At 42.0% G+C, this 22,240-nt stretch overlaps 1 protein-coding gene across 16 annotated transcripts in view; it reads left to right on the top strand.

Annotated features, from left to right (window-relative positions):
- CD44 (CD44 molecule (IN blood group)) overlaps positions 1 to 22,240 on the top strand; it is a 90,802-nt gene that overhangs the window by 46,162 nt on the left and 22,400 nt on the right. For 5 of the 16 annotated variants that reach the window (XR_013550182.2, XM_060606335.3, XM_060606336.3 and 2 more), the window contains exons 4-11: positions 1,486 to 1,554; positions 3,753 to 3,986; positions 8,671 to 8,790; positions 10,914 to 11,039; positions 12,354 to 12,479; positions 14,857 to 14,970; positions 15,429 to 15,545; positions 19,913 to 20,041. Coding sequence is in view for 15 of the 16 variants with exons in the window: in XM_060606335.3 (XP_060462318.2) it covers positions 1,486 to 1,554; positions 3,753 to 3,986; positions 8,671 to 8,790; positions 10,914 to 11,039; positions 12,354 to 12,479; positions 14,857 to 14,970; positions 15,429 to 15,545; positions 19,913 to 20,041 (1,035 nt within the window). In the remaining variant the exon portion in view is untranslated. The remainder of the gene's footprint in view (positions 1 to 1,485; positions 1,555 to 3,752; positions 3,987 to 8,670; positions 8,791 to 10,913; positions 11,040 to 12,353; positions 12,480 to 14,856; positions 14,971 to 15,428; positions 15,546 to 19,912; positions 20,042 to 22,240) is intronic. The other 11 variants (XM_060606354.2, XM_060606353.2, XM_060606338.3 and 8 more) reach the window with 10 other exon arrangements.

Below are 22,240 nucleotides of genomic sequence, written 5' to 3'. Positions count from 1 at the left end.
GCAGGGTGGAATTTTCAGTGGGCTTTACACAGTGTCCTCAAAGAGCTACTTAGTAATGTCTCTAGGTGGTTAGGAGTATCCAAGGTACAGTCAGAAATCTTTATTCCTGAAGAAGAGGGGAAAGTAGAAGATAAGATGGAGGACAAAGGAAAAGAAGCCAGGGTACCCGGGTGGGATATGGCAGCACAGTGGTCTCAGGAAATAGTCTGGGCACCTAGACCAATGGTGGACAACCTAGCTCATTAGCTATATGTTGAGAAGAAGTCTAGACAGAGTAGGCACTTAAGGATCCAGCTAAGTTAATCAACACATCTGTGCATCAAGAAGCCACTAAAGATTCGTTTGTTTTGGAATATTTTTTTTTGTTTTAAAACTTTTTTTTAACTTATTTTTTATTTTCTTAAATTTACATCCAAATTAGTTAGCATATAGTGCAACAATGATTTCAGGAGTAGATTCTATCAAGTAAATTCTTGGTGCTTATTTTAATGTATGTATCCTCATGCTGGTCACGTTGATAAACATTTGATTATATTGGTCTGTCCTGTGTTTCCATCATTTCTATAGAGTATTGGGATCGCATATGATTTTTTCATTATAGTTCACACTTCTTTATTAAAAAATGTTTTTACACTGTTCCCATATTACTTTTATTTATTTATATGTCTATTTATTTTGAGAGAAAGTGCATGTGCGGGAGGGGCAGAGAGGGAGGGAGAGAGAGGATCCTAAGCAGGCTTCGTGCATCAGTGCAGAGCCCGACACGGGACTCCATCCCACAAACTGTGAGATCATGACCTGAGTTGAGATCAATGCTTAACCGACTGAGCCACCCCAGCAACCCTCCCCCCGACATTACTTCTATAATAACACACTTAAGAAGTAATTTCTAATCGATGCCTCATTCCAGAAGGACATGTCTATCTTATCTACCATAATGTCCCCGGCCTTCCACAACACTTGATGGAGAACATACATATGTGTTTGTTTAATGAATGAATCTGTGAGGGTGGAAAGAGGAATAAGTAAGCTTCCCAAAATGTATGAAGGTAAATAAAAATGGAAAATGCATCACAAAGGTCAGGGAAGTTCCTAGGAAACTTAATCCAGTTTCAGAAAAAGAAAATTATTTAGTTCACTTATACGCGAAATCTAAAAACCAAACGAACACGCAAACAGAAACGGACTCGTAAATACAGAGAACAAATTGATGGTTGCCAGAGGGGAGAAGGGTGGGGGATGGGTGGGGGATGGGTGGGGGATGGGTGAAACAGGTGAAGGGGAATTAAGAGGTACAAACTTCCAGTTCTAAAATAAGTAAGTCATGGTGATGAAAAGTATGGTATAGGGTATGGTACATTTCCATAATAAAAAAAAGAAAACCATTTCAGAAAATGTTTAATAAAACCCCATACTAACCAACAGAAATCAGTTCTGCTCATAGTTTTTACTGTTCTCATGCCTTTTTTCTTTGCTACCCCACAGCTCCACCTGGAGAAGATTGTACGTCGGTCACACACCTGCCCAATGCCTTTGAAGGACCAATTACCATAAGTACGTATCTCTTCGAACCTTCATTGAGTTTCTCCATTCTTGGGAAAGGGATCAGATGCATTTTCTGTGTTTCACATTTGAGCAGAATAGTTGTTTCCCTCAGCCAGGGACACTGGCTGTGATTCACTGGCCCTTCCCCTTCTCCCGCAGTGGCTTGAAACTACAACTTGGTTGACCCCGACACACTGTTCCTCAAACTGCAGTCATTCGAAAACCACTTTCTTTTTGACGCCTCTGTGTACACAGAACAATCATTCCCTTGATATTTTGCGTTTAATTGGTCCATTCTTTTCTACTTAAACTATGTTCATTTCAAAAAAAATGCCTGAAAATGGAAAACCCAATTCTTGGTCATAAGTAGAAGGTATCCTTAAACATATACTTAAAATGTGGGACAAATTAGGTTGCGTTCTTAAATTCTAGCTGCTGAAGGTTCTGAGTCTGAGCTGTGTTCTTTCTCATAGAAGGGGATTAGTAAGTCTTAGAGGGAGAGGCATTCCAGCCCCCTCAATTTTGTTTAATGGTAGTATTGAAAGATAATTATAAAGGGCATAGATTTCCTGATAGGGGTTTCAACATTATTTATACCACACCCACCTAAACTCATCTTGATTACCCCAAGAAGTAGGCATCTGGCATTGTATGAGAACAGAAAATCTCAACCAAAATTTTCAGAGCGGTCAGCTTATTAACCCTGACCTTCTGGCCTCTGAACCTCATTTTTTGGGGGAAGTGTCATAATGTTGAGGAGGCCTGGTTTCTGCCTCCTAAGGACCAGACCCCTCAGCGTACAAGGGAACAGTGGTGGCAGTGGCAGAGGGCTGAGAATTCTTCCTGGCCGTGCCCATCCAGCCCCGCACTGTTATATAAAAAATTGTCCCTGACCTGTGCCTCAGGGAAGGAAAGGGAGGCCCTCACGTTGAGATGTGCTGTCTCAGTCAGGCTTGGTCTAGTTCCTTACCACCTGGGTGATCTTAAAGGAAGGACTTACTGTCTCTGAGCCTCAGTCTTCTCATCTGGATAATGGAACAACAGGTGAGATTTGAAAAGAAAGTGAAGAAAGGCAATATGTCTAATGTGTGCTTGGCCCATAGTCACGTTCAATAAACGTCCCACTTCCTCGGTGCTCACCAATGCCTTTCAAAGTCCAGACCTATCCGAGTTGCGTCATATTTTCTGATCAAATCTTCATTTGCAGAGATTATCGGGCTGTTCGAGACTTTGGAATATTTTTTAATGTATGTTTTACTAATAGTTCCACTTGGGCAAGCCAGATAGGTGGACACAAGGAATATTTAGTCCAGTGCAATATAGCAGAAAATCATTTCAGCTAAATGCACACTTGTGCGGTGAGTGGGCCAGACTTGACAAAGGCAGCCAGTCTTTTTCAGGGGAACAATGAAGGAAATCATTCTTGCTTTTTCTCCTCCTGTCTATTCTAGGCATTGCCTTGTTGAAATCAAAGATTTTGAGCTTTATATGCCTCTGTGCTTCTCAAATTCAAGTTTGAATTTTACAGAGGACGGGCAAGGGCTCTGTCACTGTTGAGGCATGCTGATGTCTTAACCAGAGTAGGGGTTCATGAAGACTGACAACATTCGCCCCTTCGAAAGAAGGGGGCATTGATTCTTCATGGATTTGCAAATATATATTCCCTGTTGAGACTACTAACCTCTTTGCTCCTGCTTCCAGTCCTTTCTAGAAATAGTTGGAATCAATAGCAACAAATTTTACATGTCCTTGAGAAGGGAGAATAGGAACCAGTGGGGAAATTATCATTTTTTTGAGACCAGCTAAATTTTGGATACTATGCTAAGCACTTTACATACAGTGCATCATATAGTGCTCGTAACAGAAGGTAGTACTTTTCCCATTTTACAAATGACAGAAGTGAAATGAAGCCCTTTACCAGCTTTGTCAAGAGGCACACAAAGCTGGGATTCAAACATGGACACGTCCAAACACACCCTCTTTCTCCCGCCCCATTTCTAAGAGGTGGGGGTGGGCAGGGGAGGGTACACTTTCTTAGTGCATCACCTACTCCCCCCACCCATCTAGCTAGGTAGTTAAGTATTGTTTTGCTTCGTCACAAAGAAAAATAGCTTTGAAGTCACTGTCTTACATGATAATCCACAGTCTTGCTTAAACTCAGAAAATGTCGGCTGTCAAGCTCTGAGAGTGCCTTCTCTTTCTCCCAGCCATTGTTAACCGTGATGGCACCCGCTACACCCAGACGGGTGAATACAGAACTAACCCTGAAGACATCTACCCCAGCAACCCCACTGACGATGACGTGAGCAGTGGATCGTCCAGTGAAAGAAGCACTTCGGGAGGCTACAGCATTTTCCACACCCACCTTCCAACTGCCTACCCGACCCAGGACCAAGACAGTCCCGGGGTGTCCGACAACCCAGAGAATCCCCCCATTACCAGTAAGGAGAATGAATCACTGTGCTTTCCGATGGCGATTTGTTTGCAGAAACGTCTCTGGTCTTCCTGAGTGATGGGCACTCACTTGTGTGTCGACTGTCTCCTGTCTCTAGAAGTTGGTGACCTCATGTGGGGAGGTGGGCTATTACGGTTGTCAGTGCCCTGTATGCATCGGCTGCTACCGCCTGTAGTTTTTGTCCATCCGCTTCTCTGTTTTGCTTACCTTGGGAGAAGTAGTGCCATTTTGGAAGTCTTTTTAGAAGAGTTTTTCTTGTTCTCTTGTCTCAGGGACGTGGTGACAACTCAAGCATGACATGGAAGCTGTTTTTACTTTTACATGTTTCTTTCTTGTTCTTATCCACCTTTGGATAAGATTGTTTTCATACAGCTGGGATCGTAATGCATGCATACCAGTCCATGCGTTTTTCTCAACCGAACCTTACATTTTTGTGTTTTAACTTGATTCATGCTGTTTTATTGATGGCGTGAGATTCAGTCACCTTCATCACCCATGATTTACTAAACAGTCCCTTTGTTTTGGGTTTAAGGAAGCATATCTGAAGGAGTTATCTGATCAAATTAAATCTGCTTAAAAGTTGTATATCCCAGCCTGTAGGGGAAGGCTGTTAATACTTGCTTGGATATGTGGGTAATTCATCACGTTAGGACTGCGAGAGTGGAAATATGTAAACATTGTGTTCGATCTCATTGAGGGTTTTTTGTTTTTTGGGGTTTTTTTTTTTTTTTTTTTGCCCTTTGTGCCCATTTTCACTGGAAAGTATTTGCATCGCCCTCTCATCTCCTTCTTTGCTTTTTCCCTATGGTTTGTTTTAAAACAGGTTTTCAGATTGGCCGCGTTCCTTCTGCGGAGGATTACTCAAACTGAAACAGGGTCTCTGCCTCTCGGGCAGCTTTCCCAGTATGGTGTGGATTTTTCTTTCTTCCTGTCTATGGCTCTGGAGGGCTGGAGCTCTGGTCTCCAAAGAGTGTGCCAGAAGTTCACTGCTTTGCCAATGCTCAAGATAGGGCCCTTTTCGGTGCCTCGTCCCCCCAGAAGCCAGGGCCACCTTCAGAGCACGGTGACTTCATGTAAGGTTACTTGCTCAACAGCGTTTTAAATTCCTGTGAGCAGCTGGCTGAGGGTGCGGAACAAATAGGCGTGAGGTCTGCTTGTTCTTTGCAGATCCTTTGCAGCCTTTCAGGAAGCGGATGTTTTCAACCTGCCCGTGCTTTCCCAGATTACTGGCTCTCTGAGGATTGTGTCTCCTCATTGTCTGTCATCCCATGGATGACCCTTCTTGGGAGGGGCTTCGGCAAACCAAGCAGGCAGTGCTATTGGCTGCTTGCTACTTCTTGAGCGCCCTGCCTTGGTAAAGTAACCCCGCTGAAGTTGCCTATCATCCGGGCACGCGATTTTGTCAGACGTCGGCGAACATAACAATTAGTGGTCTCAGCAAGAGGCAAATCAAGTCTACTCTAAGGTACTATTTCCCACCGAAGAAGAAAATCATGACAAAATTTATCTTTTAGGAACTAGATGAAATTCACAGTCAAGCCATTATTAGCTTATGCAAAATAGTGAGTATTTCACGTGTGCTTTGGAAAGGCAACGGGGTCATTTTATGGACAGTCGTAGCACATCTTTAATTTTTTTTTTTTACCGTTTATTTATTTTTGAGAGAGAGAGAGAGAGAGAGGGAGGGAGCGCACAACCAGGGGAGGGGCAGAGAGAAGGAGAGAGAGGACCCCAAGCAGGCTCTACACTGACAGTGTGGAGCCTGATGCGGAGCTCAAACCCACAAACCAGGAGATCACGACCTGAGCGGAAGTCGGATGCTCAATCGACCGAGCCACCCAGGCGGCCCGCACACTGTTTAAAGGATTGCACATTTCCTGCTCAGGTTAGTTAGTCAGAAAACATATTTTGAGGACCTACTATGTACCAAGTCTGTGCTAATGCTTGGGATCCAGTGGTGAATACCATTAGAAAGTGATACTGAAGGGAGATAAGGATTAGTAAGCTAGTAACCAATATTTACTAAGTATTAAGCAATATTTGAGGTCTTCTCTGTGCCAAATGCTGCTCCAGTTACTCGGAACCCAGAGCTGGACTGACTTTCTTGGAGCCCAGCTACTGTTCAGAAATCAAGGAGAAGGAATGCTTTGAGACTTAACGAAAACATAGGATTTGGGTTGAGAAAAGAAGTGTTCTTCCCTCTTTTCAGAGCACTTAGCTAAGTTTTTCTTAGTAGTTCAGTAAGAGAAAGATTCATTTATCCAACAGAATGGCTCTCAGGTTAGAGTCACTGAAGTGCTACAGCATCCAAAAAGGCCAGTGGAAGCTCCAGATAAATCCATCTGTGCAAAGAAGGGTATCCAAGAAAACAATCAGGTAAAAACTTGAAAGCAGTCCATGTTAGAAAAAGTTACCAGTGGTAAGTTCCTGGATAGACCCCATTATCTGAGGCCAGTGAGGAGATTCCCAAAGCTTCATGACTGTTGGACCAAAAAGGTAGAGCTTGGAGGGAGGGAGTGACAGCAAATCCTCTGTAATGGGTACATGAGGTCAGATGTCCAGAGGAGGTTGGGCTGAGGACAGAGAAGCACGTCTTTAGCTTGGCTGGCTCATTCCTTCCTTAAGGGTCCCTAGTGGGTGGCTGTAGGGAAAGCCAACCAGAACAACCATCTGGAGAGGCTTTGATTTCCATCAGGCTTTTTATTACAAATGTGATTTTTGGAAGAGCCTTCCTGGAGGCATGTTGTCAGCCTCTTTTCTATTGGTGGTCTGGCATTCTCTGGAATCCAGAAACCTAAACCAACTCAGGAAGCAGCCTCTTACCTTGGAACACTCGATTTCCTCATCTTCTGGGTAGCAAAGAAATATATACATATATATATATATGTAAAAAAAATTTTTTTTTTTGGTCTGGCATGGGCTACTTGGGTTGGGAAAATTGGAAACTCTGATGGCTCTGACTCCTTTCAGGAAATTAGAAGTATTCCTATTTCTATCTTGCTCTTGTTTATTTGCTTCCTGTCGGTCTCTTCGTGGTCTTTTATACGGTGAAAGTGGCAGAAGGTCTCCATATTTAAAAAGGTTTCTGAGGGCAGAATGAGGTGCCTGAGAATTTTTCAGGGGGATGCTCAGGTTTATCTGGTGAAATTGGCTCCTATTCTCTCTACTCTGTGCCAATGTGTCTTTTGTAGCACAGAGCATATTGCACAGGTTGTTGACGTTTTCTGAATACAGAGTCAAAGTTTTTTACCTGGAATTAATGGGCTTCCCATAGGTTCAATGATGGGTTATAAGGTGTTCAAGAGCTACCTGAAATAATATGCAAAATTTTGAGAATGTGTATCTGTTGGATCACTTTTTTGAGGACAGGAGTCATAACTTATATCAGATTTTCAAAAGGGTATATAACTTGAAATGGCTTTTAAAGATCTCGAGTGGTTTAGCTGTTTATCCTGATGATCTTTGCTGTTCTTCGTCTACAGGGAAACATTCTCTTTTTTTATGTGTATTTATTTTTGAAAGAGAGACAGAGTGTGAGCTGGGGAGGGGCAGAGAGAGGGAGACAGCATCTGAAGCAGGCTCCAGGCTCTGAGCTGTCAGCACAGAGCCCGACGCAGGGCTCCAACTCAAACCATGAGATCATGACCTGAGCCGAAATTAAGAGATGCTCAACCAACTGAGCCACCCAGGTGCCCCTGCAGGGAAACATTCTAGACTCAAGCCCCACTTGAGAGTCAAATGGGAGATTTCAAATTGCACAATATTACTGGTCGTCCTTTCTCTAATTTGAATAGAGTCCAGAATTTCTCTAACTTGGGCAGTCTTGTTTCTTTTCTGGAAACACATTCTGAATTAGAACTAAAAGTGACAGGAAGTGATAAATGGACACTCAACAAAGCTTCATCTGATTTCAACATTTTGAACACACACCCTTTGCAAAGCTCCTCCTGCTCAAGCATAAAGCTTGACTTGAAGTTAATGAGTGTGGGCGGAACTTTGAAATGGCAGTTGTCATCAGAAGCTACCTGCATAAAGTGATAGACCCAAGAGATTACAAACAAGCATCTCTAAAGACACTCCAAAAATAAATGAACGAAAGCAACTTTATGAAATGCTGCATCGAAGATCTTCAGTTCATGGCTGGGTCGCCCTATCAAGTAAAATAACATCTCTTTTCCTTCACCGGTTATTAAGTTCCTACTTGGTTTTGCTCTGAGCCTGTGTTCAGAGGGTTCCATTTGAGAAATGAGTACCACTGAATTGATACCCGTGCAGAATTTGCATTTCTGGGGGCTCCTGGGTGGCTCAGTCGGTTAAGCGTCCGACTTTGGCTCAGCTCATGATCTCACGGTTCGTGGGTCCGAGCCCCGCGTCGGGCTCTGTGCTGACAGCTCGGAGCCTGGAGCCTGCTTCGGATTCTGTGTGTCTCTCTCTCTCTCTCTCAAAACTAAATAAACGTTAAAAATTTTTTTTTAAAAAAAGAACTTGTATTTCTGATGTTGCTCTAAGATTCTAAGAGACGTTAGAAGACTGGAGAGATAAAAGCAGGCCTTAATCTTTCTTTGGTAATCTCCGCTCTGTAATAGATACCGACTTTCTATGTATGTAGAATTGGGAGTAAAGGTTTTGTGGAAAGATCTCACTAAATGGTATTTTCATAATTGATCCAGTTACTTCAACTGTGCACTCAAACAGCCACGCAGCAGTTCAGGAGCAAACTAATTGGATGTGGTCCTTGTTGGGTAACTCACAGCCTAAGACTCAGGATCACACAGCAGCTGCAACAACAGGTAAACTGTTATGTCTTCTGTTTCTCCATTGCCCTCAATGCCAAGTTTTTCCAGGTCGAGGAGAAGGACACCCATGATCCTGGAGAAATTTCCCACCCATGTTCCATCTCCTCCTCAGGGAGGGAGGATCCTCCTTAGAGGATCTGGTACGGACCAGAGGGCCTGTGAATCTGGGGATACAAGTGGACACTCTTATGTGTTCTTTCTATTTGTTTTCCTTTTGGCCACACGCCCATCGAATCAGAATTATTTTTCCTTCCGAAGCTTCAGTTAGGAGATTCATTCAGAACGTATCCTCTTGAAAAGAAGTCTATTACAGAGTGCACACTCCTACCTTCTGCCGATCTCATCATCACGGCCAGTGATAACAGAGGGAAATGCTGATTTATGGGTGCAAACTGTCACCCCTGTGCACTGGGGTGCACATCTAAATCCTCAGCTGTAAAGTGGAGGAAGTAACCTGTTGCTTTCTGTCGGAATCTAGGCCTCTGACCAGTCCCCTGGACGTTTGACTAAGTCTAAATCCTTGCAAAGTATTCTGAATTGAGAGCTTGTGTGGGAAGAGATTCCAAGTCTATAACAATGGGAGATTACAAGCATATCTTCCTTTATTAACTTTTGCTGATGGATGATATGACCGTATTTCAAAATCACTGGGCGTTCTTTCTGCAGAAGGAGGGTAGTAAAAATTGTCCTCTACCCTTGCTTGGCTTATAAACACATAGAGTAAACCGTATTTTTTATCTCGACAAATACTTCTGTAAGGAAAATAGTGTTGATGTTATGTTGTGATTACATGTCACAGTGGTTAAGGTAATGCTGGAGGGGGTGTGCAGAATAAAGCATATGCTGTTCTTAAATGTTGGCAATGTTTATCTTCATAGAACAAACATTGTGAAGGAAAAGGTCTTCCTTGTCAGTTCTTCATCTTGGGCCATTTCTGGGCTTTCTTAATAGCTGAAAAAAAAAGATATCTAATCACCTTGCTTTTGTATTTGGGGATTTGATGATGGTTTCAGCCTCTCTGCCTGAGCCGTTTTTCAGCTTTTTATCTGAAGAATATGAAATATTCTTCCGGTGGACATTATGGTTGCAGAAATAGCCGTCTTGGGAAGTTTCAAACCAGGACTCTTATTTCTGATTTTGTTAGTGAGATCATTGGTTCACTTTGTTTGTGCCTGTCTTTCCTGATTGATTACCTTCCTTTCACAAATGGACTCAAAATGTCACGTTCTGCTTCGCAAAATACGATGGTGGCATAAAAAGTGGCCATGGGCAAAATTGCTAGCGGATCTGGACGCTAAATGGAAAAAGATGGAAAGGCATCTTTTTGCATTTTCCCCTTCATGTGGGATCCTTCTGTGCGTTGGGGATTGCTGGGGTTACGTGTCTCGGATTGCTGGTAAAAATATCATACCCTAAATTTATGGAGAATGATATTGGTTGGCCAAGATAGAGTGTGTGGAAGATGATGGGCTCAGACTCTGGAGAGCTTGGTTTCGGAATCATAGACTCTCAGATTTGGAGAGGATCTTCAATAGTTTCACTCAAGCAACCCTTCTAATCATTTGATCTGCACAATTTTCCTGCTAAGCGATCTTTCTGACCGTGGGGAACACAATACTTTATGAAGAAGTTCATCGTTGGATAGTTCAGATTGTAACCTTTTTATATCCAACATTTGGAAGAAAAGTCGTCCCCTGCAATTCTTGCCGCGGGTCCTCGTTTGGCCTTTTGGGACCACAGACAAAAATTTAACCCCTCTGTGGTGTTATAGTTTTTCAAAATGCAAAGACCGCTGTCACGCTCTTTTTGAGACCTCTCATTTGGCCTTTCTGACACCACACAAGGCAAGGTCTGTCCAGCACAGTTTTTTCCTCTTTAAGATGAGGATCATTACCCGGATGATATTTAAGGTCTTTCCATTTCTGACATTCTATGACCTGCAGTATGGGCCTCTAAAATAAGTGGAACTCCTGTGTGCTTTCCCTGTTTCTTGCCTCCATGTATATTACGTATAGATGACTCTCTTGAGTAGTGAAAGAGTAAAAGCGTATTCAGGGCTACTTCTTAGGAACTGATAATTAACCTTTCAACCATCAATTCAATTATGGTTACAACAGCTTTGATGAGTTCTAGTAGCACGACTTCCAAAACAGCAACCAAGAGGCGAGAAGCCCAGGATTGGCTTTCATGGTGGTTTCAGCCATCAGAGTCCGAGAATCCTCTTCACACAACGATAATGGCTGGTAATGAGTTGTTATTATCTCATTTCATAAGATCTCTTGACAGTTCTTGAAAGACAGATGTCCTTCTCTGAGACAGATCTCATTTCATAACTATCTCTTGATAGTTCATTGACCTCAGGGATACTAAGTCTAAAGTCCATTCTGGCTTCACAAATGTTTTGGATGACTTTTGAAGGATCATGAGCTCTGAGATCCATGTTTGATTTTATAGCATTCATAAGCAGATTTCTTCTTTCTACTCTATGGAATTAATACAGCCCTGGAGGAGGCTAATAAGAGCATGGTGAAAGGGGATCAGGTCTCTCTTGATGACAGAACTGAAGGTTGGCCCTGAAAGATATTCTACAATGACAAAAGTCATTAAAACTTCTTGACTTTCCATGGGAAAATAAAATAGTGTAGCTAGAACTAGAAAAATATAGAAAATATCCATCAGTGGAACTATTCTTGGGGTAGACACTGATTGTAAGAAAACACAAATGTTCGCTCCAAAAGATAGCATGAATCTCATTCAAAATATAAGAAGCCCTTTTTCAGTAAAGAGGCATCTTCTACAGCAACCAGTAAGAGGAGGCAGAGGGTTTGGTTTCCATCTTCTTTCCTGTGATGCATCCCAAAGGGAAAACATGAGAATTTCTCAAAATCTTGGCTCCAGTCCATTTTAGTCAACCCTTTTGGTTGACTAATAGTTGCCAGGCATGATTTCTCTTTTAATTGATTCCTTTTTTTTTTTTTTAATGTATGCTGCAGTGTTGTTGGGAATGGTAATTCAGCTTTCCTTTGCATTCAAAGCTAGGGTGATGTGATGCTCTACAAGGTCAAAAATGAATTAACAAATCGTGAATACAACTATGGGATTGTAAAAATGATTGACAAGTGTTTAGATTCCAAAATTCTTCTGCAGGTGGCTGGACAAAAGAAAGAGGCATGTGTGAAACCTTTCCATTCTATTCTTGACACCCTAGTTTTGATGGCACATGCTTAATTAATAAGTTAACAATCTGAAAGCAGGGAGGGGGGAGTGTTTACTGGCCTTTTTTTCTTTTGTGTCTTTGGTGGGATTATGTCCATATGTATTCTTTTAACTTCCTTAAAGAGATCATTCAGTTGTAAAGGTCATAACTGGTTGTTTTTAAACCTATGCATTAGCTTCAGAGACCAGGATGCAAGAATTTGGGGATACACATATTAAATGTCTCACTCTGCTCTTACAATGTTGGGAATTCCATTATACATTCTGTGCCTGATTTTCTTCCTCTGTCAAATGGGTTGTTTGGCATCCAGTCCAGCCACTAACATAAGTCACCACAACAGGTACGGATTCAAATATCATCTCAGCAGGCTGGGAACCAACTGAAGAAAACGAAGATGAAAGAGACAAACACCCCAGTTATTCTGGATCAGGCATTGATGATGATGAAGATTTTATCTCCAGTACCAGTAAGGATAATCAATTACGGTAGAACCATTTATGCGAGGCTTACTGATTAACCTGAGTGGTGCCCAAGAGGGTCCATCTTGGAAAATAGTTAATGTGGAAAATGAGCATAAACCTGTGACTGATCACACTTTAGTTATACCTTGATAAGATTATGAAGGAAGAAAAATGATTTCTTCTAATGGAAGCCCAAACATATTTGGAAGAGCAATGGGGCAAATAGCTTTTATAAAATTCCTAATGCCTTGGGTTCTTTCTGTTTTGGTTTATCTATTTAGAGTTAGAATTGATTCAATTCTAAATTGAAGACTTAGACGGCCCTAGAAAGGCTTAAACGTTGGGAACCGGCATTCAAGAATGGTAATCAAAACTTGGTTGAAATCAAGGGAGCACATCTGGTTTTAACAAATGAATAGGGCACCAACAGGAGAGAAAGACATTGAAGGGAAGGACAAGTGTCAGCTGAGCTTTAACAAAGCAGCGCCCAACTGTTAAAAACAATTGTGTTTCAGTAGTGAAACTACTGCATAATAGTATCCACATTTGTGACAGTTGTAAAACTTTTTGGGACCAGAGATGGCAATTGAGCTGAAAAGCATCCTTAGAGAAAAACAGGCAACGATCAGTCTAATATTCCATCAGATGACGGGGTTTCCTCGACATATCTGTAATGATCTAAGATATTGCTGAACAGAGATGAGAATTCTGAACCTGTCCTTAGAGAAGGTGTACCTTTGCCATGAACTCTCCCAGGTCACTGAAGTTCTGTCTGTCCTATTGAAACCTGAGAGTACAGTTCTGTCTGTCCTATTGAAACCCCAAGTGGATAGCACCCAGGAAGTGAGGGGCCCAAACAATGGCTTGGGCCCTGAGGCATCTGAGTATATGTATGGCATTGAAAGCCACAAATACTCAAGAGAAATAGAGAATACTCAAGAGAACAAGATGCTTGTAAGTGGTGTATTCTTTAGCCCGGACACCTCTGCAGAGCTTGGTCTATAAAACAAGGCAACTCTTTTTAATGACTTCAGAAAGAAAAGCAAATAACCAAGACCACGAGAACTTTATTTACTATTACACTGTATTCTGGGTTCAGGAAGTGGGCCCATCTTCCAGGTGGGGCCATCAGTAAAGATATGGACTTGATACTTCAGAAACTCAGCTTTCTTGGGTGGTAACCCAAACCGATCAACCAGAAAAATAAACTGTGTGATCAAGCTCCTGGGGGAAACTTGCCTGGGTATTTTTCATCTCTGTGGCATATTTTCCAATTTCAGTTCCCCTTTCTACTTGGCACCTGTGCATACAATTCTGCAGGCTGCCCTCTTTCTACTGTAGGGGTGTGTCAGCTGCCGCTTGTTTCATGCTTCTGGGGAATGTGGATAATGATTCGAAACCTGACATGCTTAACTTGCGAAGTAAGGGCTGATAGCATTACAGTTCTGAAAAGAATTTTGTATCAGTGGAGTATGGAAATTAAGTTTGAAAGAGTTAGGGTGGATTTGCAAGTCATATTTTCACAAAAGCAATCGATCCTGATTTTGTCATGATCCTTCTGTCAGGTGCCGTCCCCTATCCCAGCTCTATCGTTTTGGGTGACAGTATGAGGCTGCTGGTGGAAGTTTGCCTTTTTTTTTTTTCTTTTTCCGGGGAGCTGCTGTGATGGTGGTTGGTTACCTACGGTGCTTTTGTACTGAATGTGCGAATCTCGTTTTTCCTTCATTGGCTGGGAATGGCTTGCTCATGAAATGCTTTGCCTGTGATGAGAATACCGTAGGTGTTTGTAACTATTCAGAAATGGATAGCTAAATCCTATGCTTGCTACAGGGAGACGTTCTTTCTTAGAATCGTCTGTAGGAAATCCGTGGCTGCTTACGGTGTTCCTTTCCCCACCAGAACTACTAATGAAAGTGATCATCGTGGTATAATTTTCAGGTATCTCCCTCGTCAGCCTGAGGCTCTACATGTAATGCACTTGCCAATGATACCAATTCCTTGGGCTTTCAAGTGCACAGGGCTGTTACAGACTGCATGGATGGGCAAAGCTCTGACGTTTTTGGGTCTCCTCGGTGGAGGGCTGGTGTTTGCAAAACTGTTCTTTCTTCTGCTGCAGCTTCTTGGGCTGCTTTCTCCGGAAAATCTCATGTTCTGACCCGAGCGTATTCTATGACAGAATGCAGAGGACACTGAGCTGCTTAACAGGGTGGCTGAATCAAGCTGAAGTGACTGTCTGCTTTCCCTCCGTTTCCACTCAACCATCTATGCAACCTGCTATAGATGATTCACTGCATAGACTAAAGAAGGGAGACATGTACAGAACAAGTGGTGGAGGCTCGAGAAATAACATTTTCCTAATTGCTTCAATCATCGTTATCACAGTTTCAACCACACCACGGCTTTTTAACCACCCAAAACAGAACCAGGATCGGACCCAATGGAGCCCAGGCGAATCGAATCCAGGAGTGTTACTTCAGACAACTGCGAGGATGACTGGTAATGGGTTATGCATACTTAATTAAGGACTTTTTTTCCCTCAAAGTCCGTGATGCTGCAAAGGTCAATCATCAGGACACAGTGGGAAATGTAGTTAATATCTCATCACAAATTCTTAACTTTGGCGAGGATACTCAGTTCGACCTAGGAGCCACTTACCAATCATACCATCTGGGCTTGAGATGCTTTATTATACAAATGAACCCATTAAAATGGTTTATGACGCTGCCCTTGACAAAGTGGTTAGAGTAAAATAAGAGGTAATCATTAAGAAATTTCATGCCCATCGATTTTCTCTTGGGAGAGATTAGTGGAGCCGCTCGACAGTATTGAGCATAGATGCTCAGCGATACTGTTGAGGCAGGGCGCTATTAGATAGCATGCATTTTAGTGGAAGAACAGAACATCAAAGGTTGCTTGATAAAAAGTCACAGTGTATGTAACCGTCGTCACGGCAGATGTGGACAGAAGCAGCACCATTGCTAATGGAGAAAGCTGGACCCGCGAACCACACTCTCCTCTCATTCACCATGAGCGTCATGATGAAGAGGAGACCCAGCATTCTACGAGCCCAAGTAAGGAGGATGGTGGTCAGCAGTCCTGATTTAGATGAGTTTGCGAAGTCATTTCGCAGAATAGGGAAGACTCTTTTGTTAGACATTAGCCACATCTTCTATTTCCATGCAGTAATTTCTTTTAGCCACAGAGCATGAAAAGCCGTCAAATCTATACACAAGTTTTAGAAACTGGAAGAAAAATGCTGACTTGTCAGGTTGCCTGAAAGGCCAAAATGTTGAAAAAGTTAAAAATGGTTTTGAAATGTGCATAACGTACCTGAGATAGGTTGTGTGTGTGTGTGTGTGTGTGTGTGTGTGTGTGTGTGTGTTAGAGATTCCTAAAGGTTCCGTTTGGTGATGTGTGTGTGTTTATGGAAATGTGTGATGAAGAGTGTATCTTTCCGTGCTGAGCAGAGGGGTCTGTAAAGAAAGCTTGACAAGTGCAGCGGTCTTTGGAATCTGTATCATCTGTGAAGATCTTTGATGAATCTGGTTTCTTTCTTTTTTTTTTTTTTACATTTTGTTCCTCACTCCACTGTAGAAAGGCATCCCTTGTACCCTTGGAGGGAAGGTCAGTAGCTCATACAGACTGTATTTGAATGTCTGTGACTGCTCTTTTTCTGTTTTTAAGCCCAGAGTATCTTGGGGGGAAGCTTTGATGCTGTTACTTCTATTTATGTGCAAACATCTCAGGTTTTCCAAAACAATCTCAAGTACCACTACTGGTCTGTGAGGATAAGACAAAAAAAAGTAAGAAGTATATCCTCTTTTGTCTCTCTGTCTTGGAGCCATGCCTATCATGTTTCGAACAAAAGAAGCTTTAATTCAGGATAACAGCTTGTAGCATCTTGAAAACTGCAGTTCAACTGTCATTCTCTTAGCCTTGGATACTCCGAACACAAAAATGTCAGAAACAGCCGCTTAGAACCCAAAGGGCAAAGCTATAGTTTGAGGGATGTCTTCAGACAACACAAGAAACATTTCAGACACCCACTAGGACATAGGTTTTAAGTCCTGGCCATTGTACTGAATATGCCCAACAGGCCTGCCTCTCATTACTTTTCCCAGTGGATTTTATTTTCGTGTGAGGATTACGAGCCGAGTTAACAAGAGTCTTCTGATAGAAGAAGGAAATGAGAAGCAGACGTCTCTTCAGAATGGGATTCCATTCCAATCCCCTTTTGGAAGCGAAGAGTATATCTTAGAATTGAAGGCAGTTTGTACTTAAAAATTTTCGCAGAAAGCTACTTAAGAGGTTTGGAATTAATGAGACCATTGTCGAAAGGTGGTGATGGGGGGCGGGGGAGAAGAGGGGACATCATGCTTGGCGCGTAGTTGAAAAACCAGATGGAACAGAACCTAACAGAGGGAAAGGGAAAGGAGTAACCATGCTAGCAGTTCTCTTATCAGTACTTGCAAAACATAAAGAGATTCTGGTTGGTGACCTCGGGGCTTTATCAAAAAACATTACAACTTCTAGAAGAGAGTCAACCTTCGTATTCTATGATGGAAATCCTATACTCTGCTAATCCATATGTTAAAAACAGCAGGGGTTACTGGGTATTTAAAGGATCATTATGTGTATAAAGACAGTGCTAGAGTAGTGTGTATGTGTGTGTGTGTGTGTGTGTGTGTGTATGTGTGTGTGTGTGCATACGTGCGTGCGTGTCCGTATGTGTGCACACAGGCGTACATTTTGCTTTTTCTTTCTTTTCTAAAACATTTTGAATGGGCGGTTTGTGTTTGGGTTGATGTTCCCATTTTTTGTTTTTCCTAACGCTCCATGGTTTTCCTAACTTCATTATTTGTCAGGACGTAGTGATTTAGTCAGTGGGAGGTAAAACCGAAGACTTGGGGGCGTCTTTTTTCCTCCCTCTGGATAACGAGTTAACCCCAGGAATGTTTTGGCCAACGCAAAGGTAAAATGAGGACACAAGTTTTAGTTTTTTAAAGGTTTTTCTTATTATCAAATCATACATATCATTTTCTAAAATTATGAAATACAACCAGTCTTGCCGGTTGCCAAATATACTTTGGCTTGGCGAGTTTATAGACTCTCATTTTCTTGAGGAATGAAACATTTGCTATTCGTTGCTATACATGAAAACGACAGTGGCTTTGGCACCCTGATACGTTTTATTCCATTCATTTTATTCTTTTTAAAACTGAACAATTACAACACTGAGAGGTTGGCATTTTTACTCTGTCACACATTGTTTATATAATGCCAAACACTGGCTAGAATAGTTTTCTTTCATTGACTTACTTTTGGTAAAAAGCAATTTTGGCAATCTTAGATGCCACGTAGACATAATGTCGTAACGTGCCGGTGCAGCAGCACCCGGTCATTGTCAACATCTTTTGTGCTGGCAAATCCACTCCTGGTGCATTTCCAGGGCATGTGATCGTGAGTTATGTGACCACCATTTGAGAAGTCCTCCCCCTAGGCTGATCTTGTCATCAGCTGGTATATAATATATTCCTCCCTCCAAAATCACTGCAGCAAAGAGGTTAATTCTTTGAACACACGGTTCTCTCCAAGGATATGTGAGGCTGTGGACAACAGTAAATTAAGAATCATACTGGGAATTCATGGACTGTGGCCTAGTCCTGACTTGGTGCAAATCTGGCTACAGGATTTTGAGCAAGACTACTTTGGGTCTTAGTTTTCCTATCTGAAAAATTGAAGGATTGCACCGTTGATTTCTTTTTTTTAAATATAATTTATCATCAAATTGGCTTCCATACAACACCCAGTGCTCATTGATTTAACACCCCTTTCAGAATATGAGCACTCTCACTCCTTGCTGCTTCCCTTTTCTATCTTTTCTCCCATGTGTATGTGGCCTGAAAGTAGAAAGCTGTGTGTCGGTAAGGAAACTGAACAATAAAGGCTCACAACTGAGATCTTCTCACAGCCCAGGAAATCCCTAGTCGTACAATGGAAGAAACAGCTACCCAGAAAGGCAGTGGGTTGAGAGCGGATGGCATGGGGCATATCCCCAATCATCCAAAAGAAGACTCTCATTCAACAACAGGGACAGCTGGTAATGGATTGTTTAATAAGGAAGCTTGGGTGGAAGTTTCCTTGTGGGTTAAATGCTGAGCGCTGAGGACATGGAACAGAAAGACATTGAAGGAATTGTCACAAGATGTTAAGATTCTTTAATAAGTTATGATGTGGTCAACACAGAGCCAATCCTTAGATGCTCATAACAAATCACCGAAGAAGGAGTAGATACAGCGTACAAAGGAGACATAGAGAATATGCCCTTTTTGTATATCACTTTCAGATCCAGTTTTGGGCATCCCCTAGTGAGATTGGGGCAGAGACTCTGATCTTATCAAATGCTCCCTTTTGTTTTGTAAAGGAATCTACAACGTGGCTTTTTGAAACACTGGGCATGTCAGAAAGCCCTTGGTCCGAACCCCAGTGTTGGAAGAAATGGAGCCAGATGGTTTGAGGGAAATACCTGTCTGATGTCATTTAGCACTTTTGTCATGTCTATCTGGAGCTTTCTCTTTGAATTCGCAGTGCTTTTTTCTGAGCTTTACCAAAAACGCACCTTCTCTAGTCCAGAATCGTGGGATCGTGGAAATCGGGCTCGAGTCGTGTCGTCATCTCTAAGTGATGCCAGATAACTTGACTCCGCAGGCTCCTATGCACGATTCTTGGTGTGGCAGAAACATGGAATGCCAGTGTGTGAAAGCCTCTGAATGCATACCTGGCTGAGCAGTGGATTCAGTGACTGGCTATGGCATGTGGTTGTTGCTGAGGGGCCACTGTTGTACTCTTCTCTACCCATATATCTCCGCTGGCTCAGAATGAAGCAGTGGCATGTGCTGAATTCTTATGTGTCGCTTGTGCTGTGGATCCCATTGTTAGAAGGTAACGCTTCTAACGGGTTCCATTCATGCTTTTGAGATGAATGGCATTTACTTTCATGTTTATCTTGTGGGTGGCTGTTACCTGATTCCTTCTCTAAATCACTACCAGCCTAATGTGCATTTCACCGGGATGTGGTTGTCTTGGAATGACATCACGTGCTTAGACTTCCTCCTTTAGGGGATGGGGGCAACAGGGCATGTGGTTCAAGAACTACTTCTTCGTCTTTGCTTGACGTCTGTAAGTCATCCTGTATTCCCTGCAGGAGTCATTAATGATTTTGCGCCGTCTAGTTCACCTGCTGACTGCTGAGTACATGAACATGAACAAACCCATACCTGCCAAAACATTCTGTGCTTACACTTCTCCTCCCTCTATACCAGGAAGATGAGTTCATTGTCTTGTCTGGAGACTAAAGTCTTTTTAAAATTATCAGTGTATCCCTGGCCCAATGTCAACTAACACTTTGACAATTGCTTGAACTACATGGTCACAACAGCCCCGGCCCATGACAGCCATCCAGACCAAAGAATGACAACGCAGAGTCAAGAGGACAGCTCCTGGACTTACTTCTTCGACCCAATCTCACATCCAATGGGACGAGGTCATCAAACAGAAAGATGGATGGGTAATAGCCTCTGAGCTTTTATATATATATATTATGTTTTTGAAAGCCACCAAATGGCTATTTAACTAGAAATGTGCCCTTGATTTTAAAGCAGTCTACTTCCTAAGGAACTTGAAGTCGCTTCAAAAGTTAGGTTTCTATGTGGGAGTGATATGTACATTCATCTGAATGGGAATTCCTGGGCTGAGACTGAAGAATTCAGACAGAGGGGGTCAAAGATCCTAAGAGGGTGAGAGTGGAGGTTATTTTCTCTGAAGAAGGAGCAGTCTCAACATTTGTTTTCCATTTCCTTTTAAGTGCAGTGTTCTAAAAAGAGTGAAGTGATTGAATTCAGTGACTATTTTCCTTGTAGACCCAAAGATGTAACTTGTCTTTGGTAGAGAAATCTTAGAGGTCAAAAATTGGTGAGTACTCATTTCAAAAAAGTAACTAAAAAGTTCAGAAAACTTTCTTATTCAGTCTTGCCACATTTAGAGAGAAATATGGTACCCAGTGACTTAGGCTTTAGACCACTCTTGGCTCTCAATAAATGTTTACAAATTTAACAAGTAGGCAACTTTTAGACAGGATGGAATCCCTGTTTTCTTAAATACCATTTTGTACTTACCTATAAGTGGTTAAAAACAGAAATGAGAGAGAGAGAGAGAGAGAGAGAGTAAAAAAGATACGAATTGCAGTTCTGCAAGAATGGAAGACTATGATTTTATTTGACCAATTTTTATATTCAAAAAGAATTATTTCTTTATCAGAACAGATGACAGCTTTCCTGAGAGAATCTGCAGGACTTGGCTGCAGGTGGTATCCCTTTTTTCTCAGTCATTACTAAGCTGAAGATTCCATGTTCCTTACCGTACCCATGAGTTGAGCTACTCAATTTTTTAAAAATTATTCAGTAAGATATCTTGATCCCAGGAATATAACATTCCAAAAAGAGAGATAGACAGGAAGACTCAATAAAGGAATGTGAATTTTTGGTCATAGCATGGAATATATTATCTGGATCCAAACTGCCAAAAGCATACATAACACAAACTATTGAAATGGGGACTAAGAACACGACGATGATGTCTCTTGATATTGAGTTGAACAAAATTATCTCTAAAATGAATTCCACAGTCTCCGTGGCTTCATTTCTTTAAAACATCCTATACTGTACCCAAATATTAATGATCAGATATCCCTTAAGCTATAATTGTATTACATTTCTGCTGATGTGCAATGCAGTATAGACACCCAGTGATGCCTGGGTCCGTGCTCTTAAAGAACTTAAAATTTAGCTAGGGAAGGAAAACATTTGTCACCAAAATACATCTAACAATACTAGACAATAAGCAAATAGATGCCAAATGAATGTTGCCAACAATAAACACAAAAATCCAGAGGACCCTCTAGAGAGTGTCAGAGAAATGTAGATCAGACTTAGTTTTTCAAAGATGGAAAAACATGGAGAGGCAGAGAAAGGAAGTCAGGGAAAGTTGTTTTGTTTTGTTTTGTTTTATATTGTTTTGTTTTGTTTTTTAGGAAGGATACTCATGTAAGGAGAAACGTAAAGAAAGGGAAACCAAGGAATGAGTTTCTCAGAGTTACTGGGTCCATTTGTCATAAAGGAAGATGAGTTTGAATGGCTAGGTTGTGGCCGTTGGGTTGAGTGGGTCAAGGCTACATGCAAACCCAGCACACATATTTATGCACGTGGCAGCTGGAGGCTCTGGTCTATCCACGGTGGGAACCAAGCCAGTAAAGCAGCTTCAGAATCAATTATCCACTGATGAATAGAAAGAAAGTCCATTGAGTTAGACATGCAAAGGGCAATACAATTGGCTTCAACCACAGAACGGTGCGATACATCTTGAACGATGCTACTTACAGAAGGGGAAGACGATGAACAAGTGTGTCTAGAGACTTTCAACAGACAGGACTCTTTCTGGGAAAATATCCATTGGGGATTTCAATTTGGGTTAGCTTGCCTTTCCTCTTTTTGGAGACCTGGGATAGTACAGTTAGCCACGTCTTGTCCTACAAAGATCTTGATTCTCTTTTCTTGTAGTAAAGGCCGCAGGGTGAATGTGAAGGCCCAGTATTCCAGTGTTTCCCACTGGAGTCATCTGGACCTGGTCAAATCTCTCCAGATGCAGCGGTGTGGGGGTACTTTGAGCCGGAGAGCCAGCAACAGTGATGGTGCTTGTGGGTCGATTGGTG

The sequence above is a fragment of the Panthera onca genome, chromosome D1 (assembly GCF_046562875.1).
Source record: "Panthera onca isolate mPanOnc1 chromosome D1, mPanOnc1 haplotype 2, whole genome shotgun sequence".
NCBI classification, from domain to species: Eukaryota; Metazoa; Chordata; class Mammalia; order Carnivora; family Felidae; genus Panthera; species Panthera onca.
Note: the sequence above shows the minus strand (reverse complement) of the source record. Positions and strands in the feature narration are given on the sequence as shown.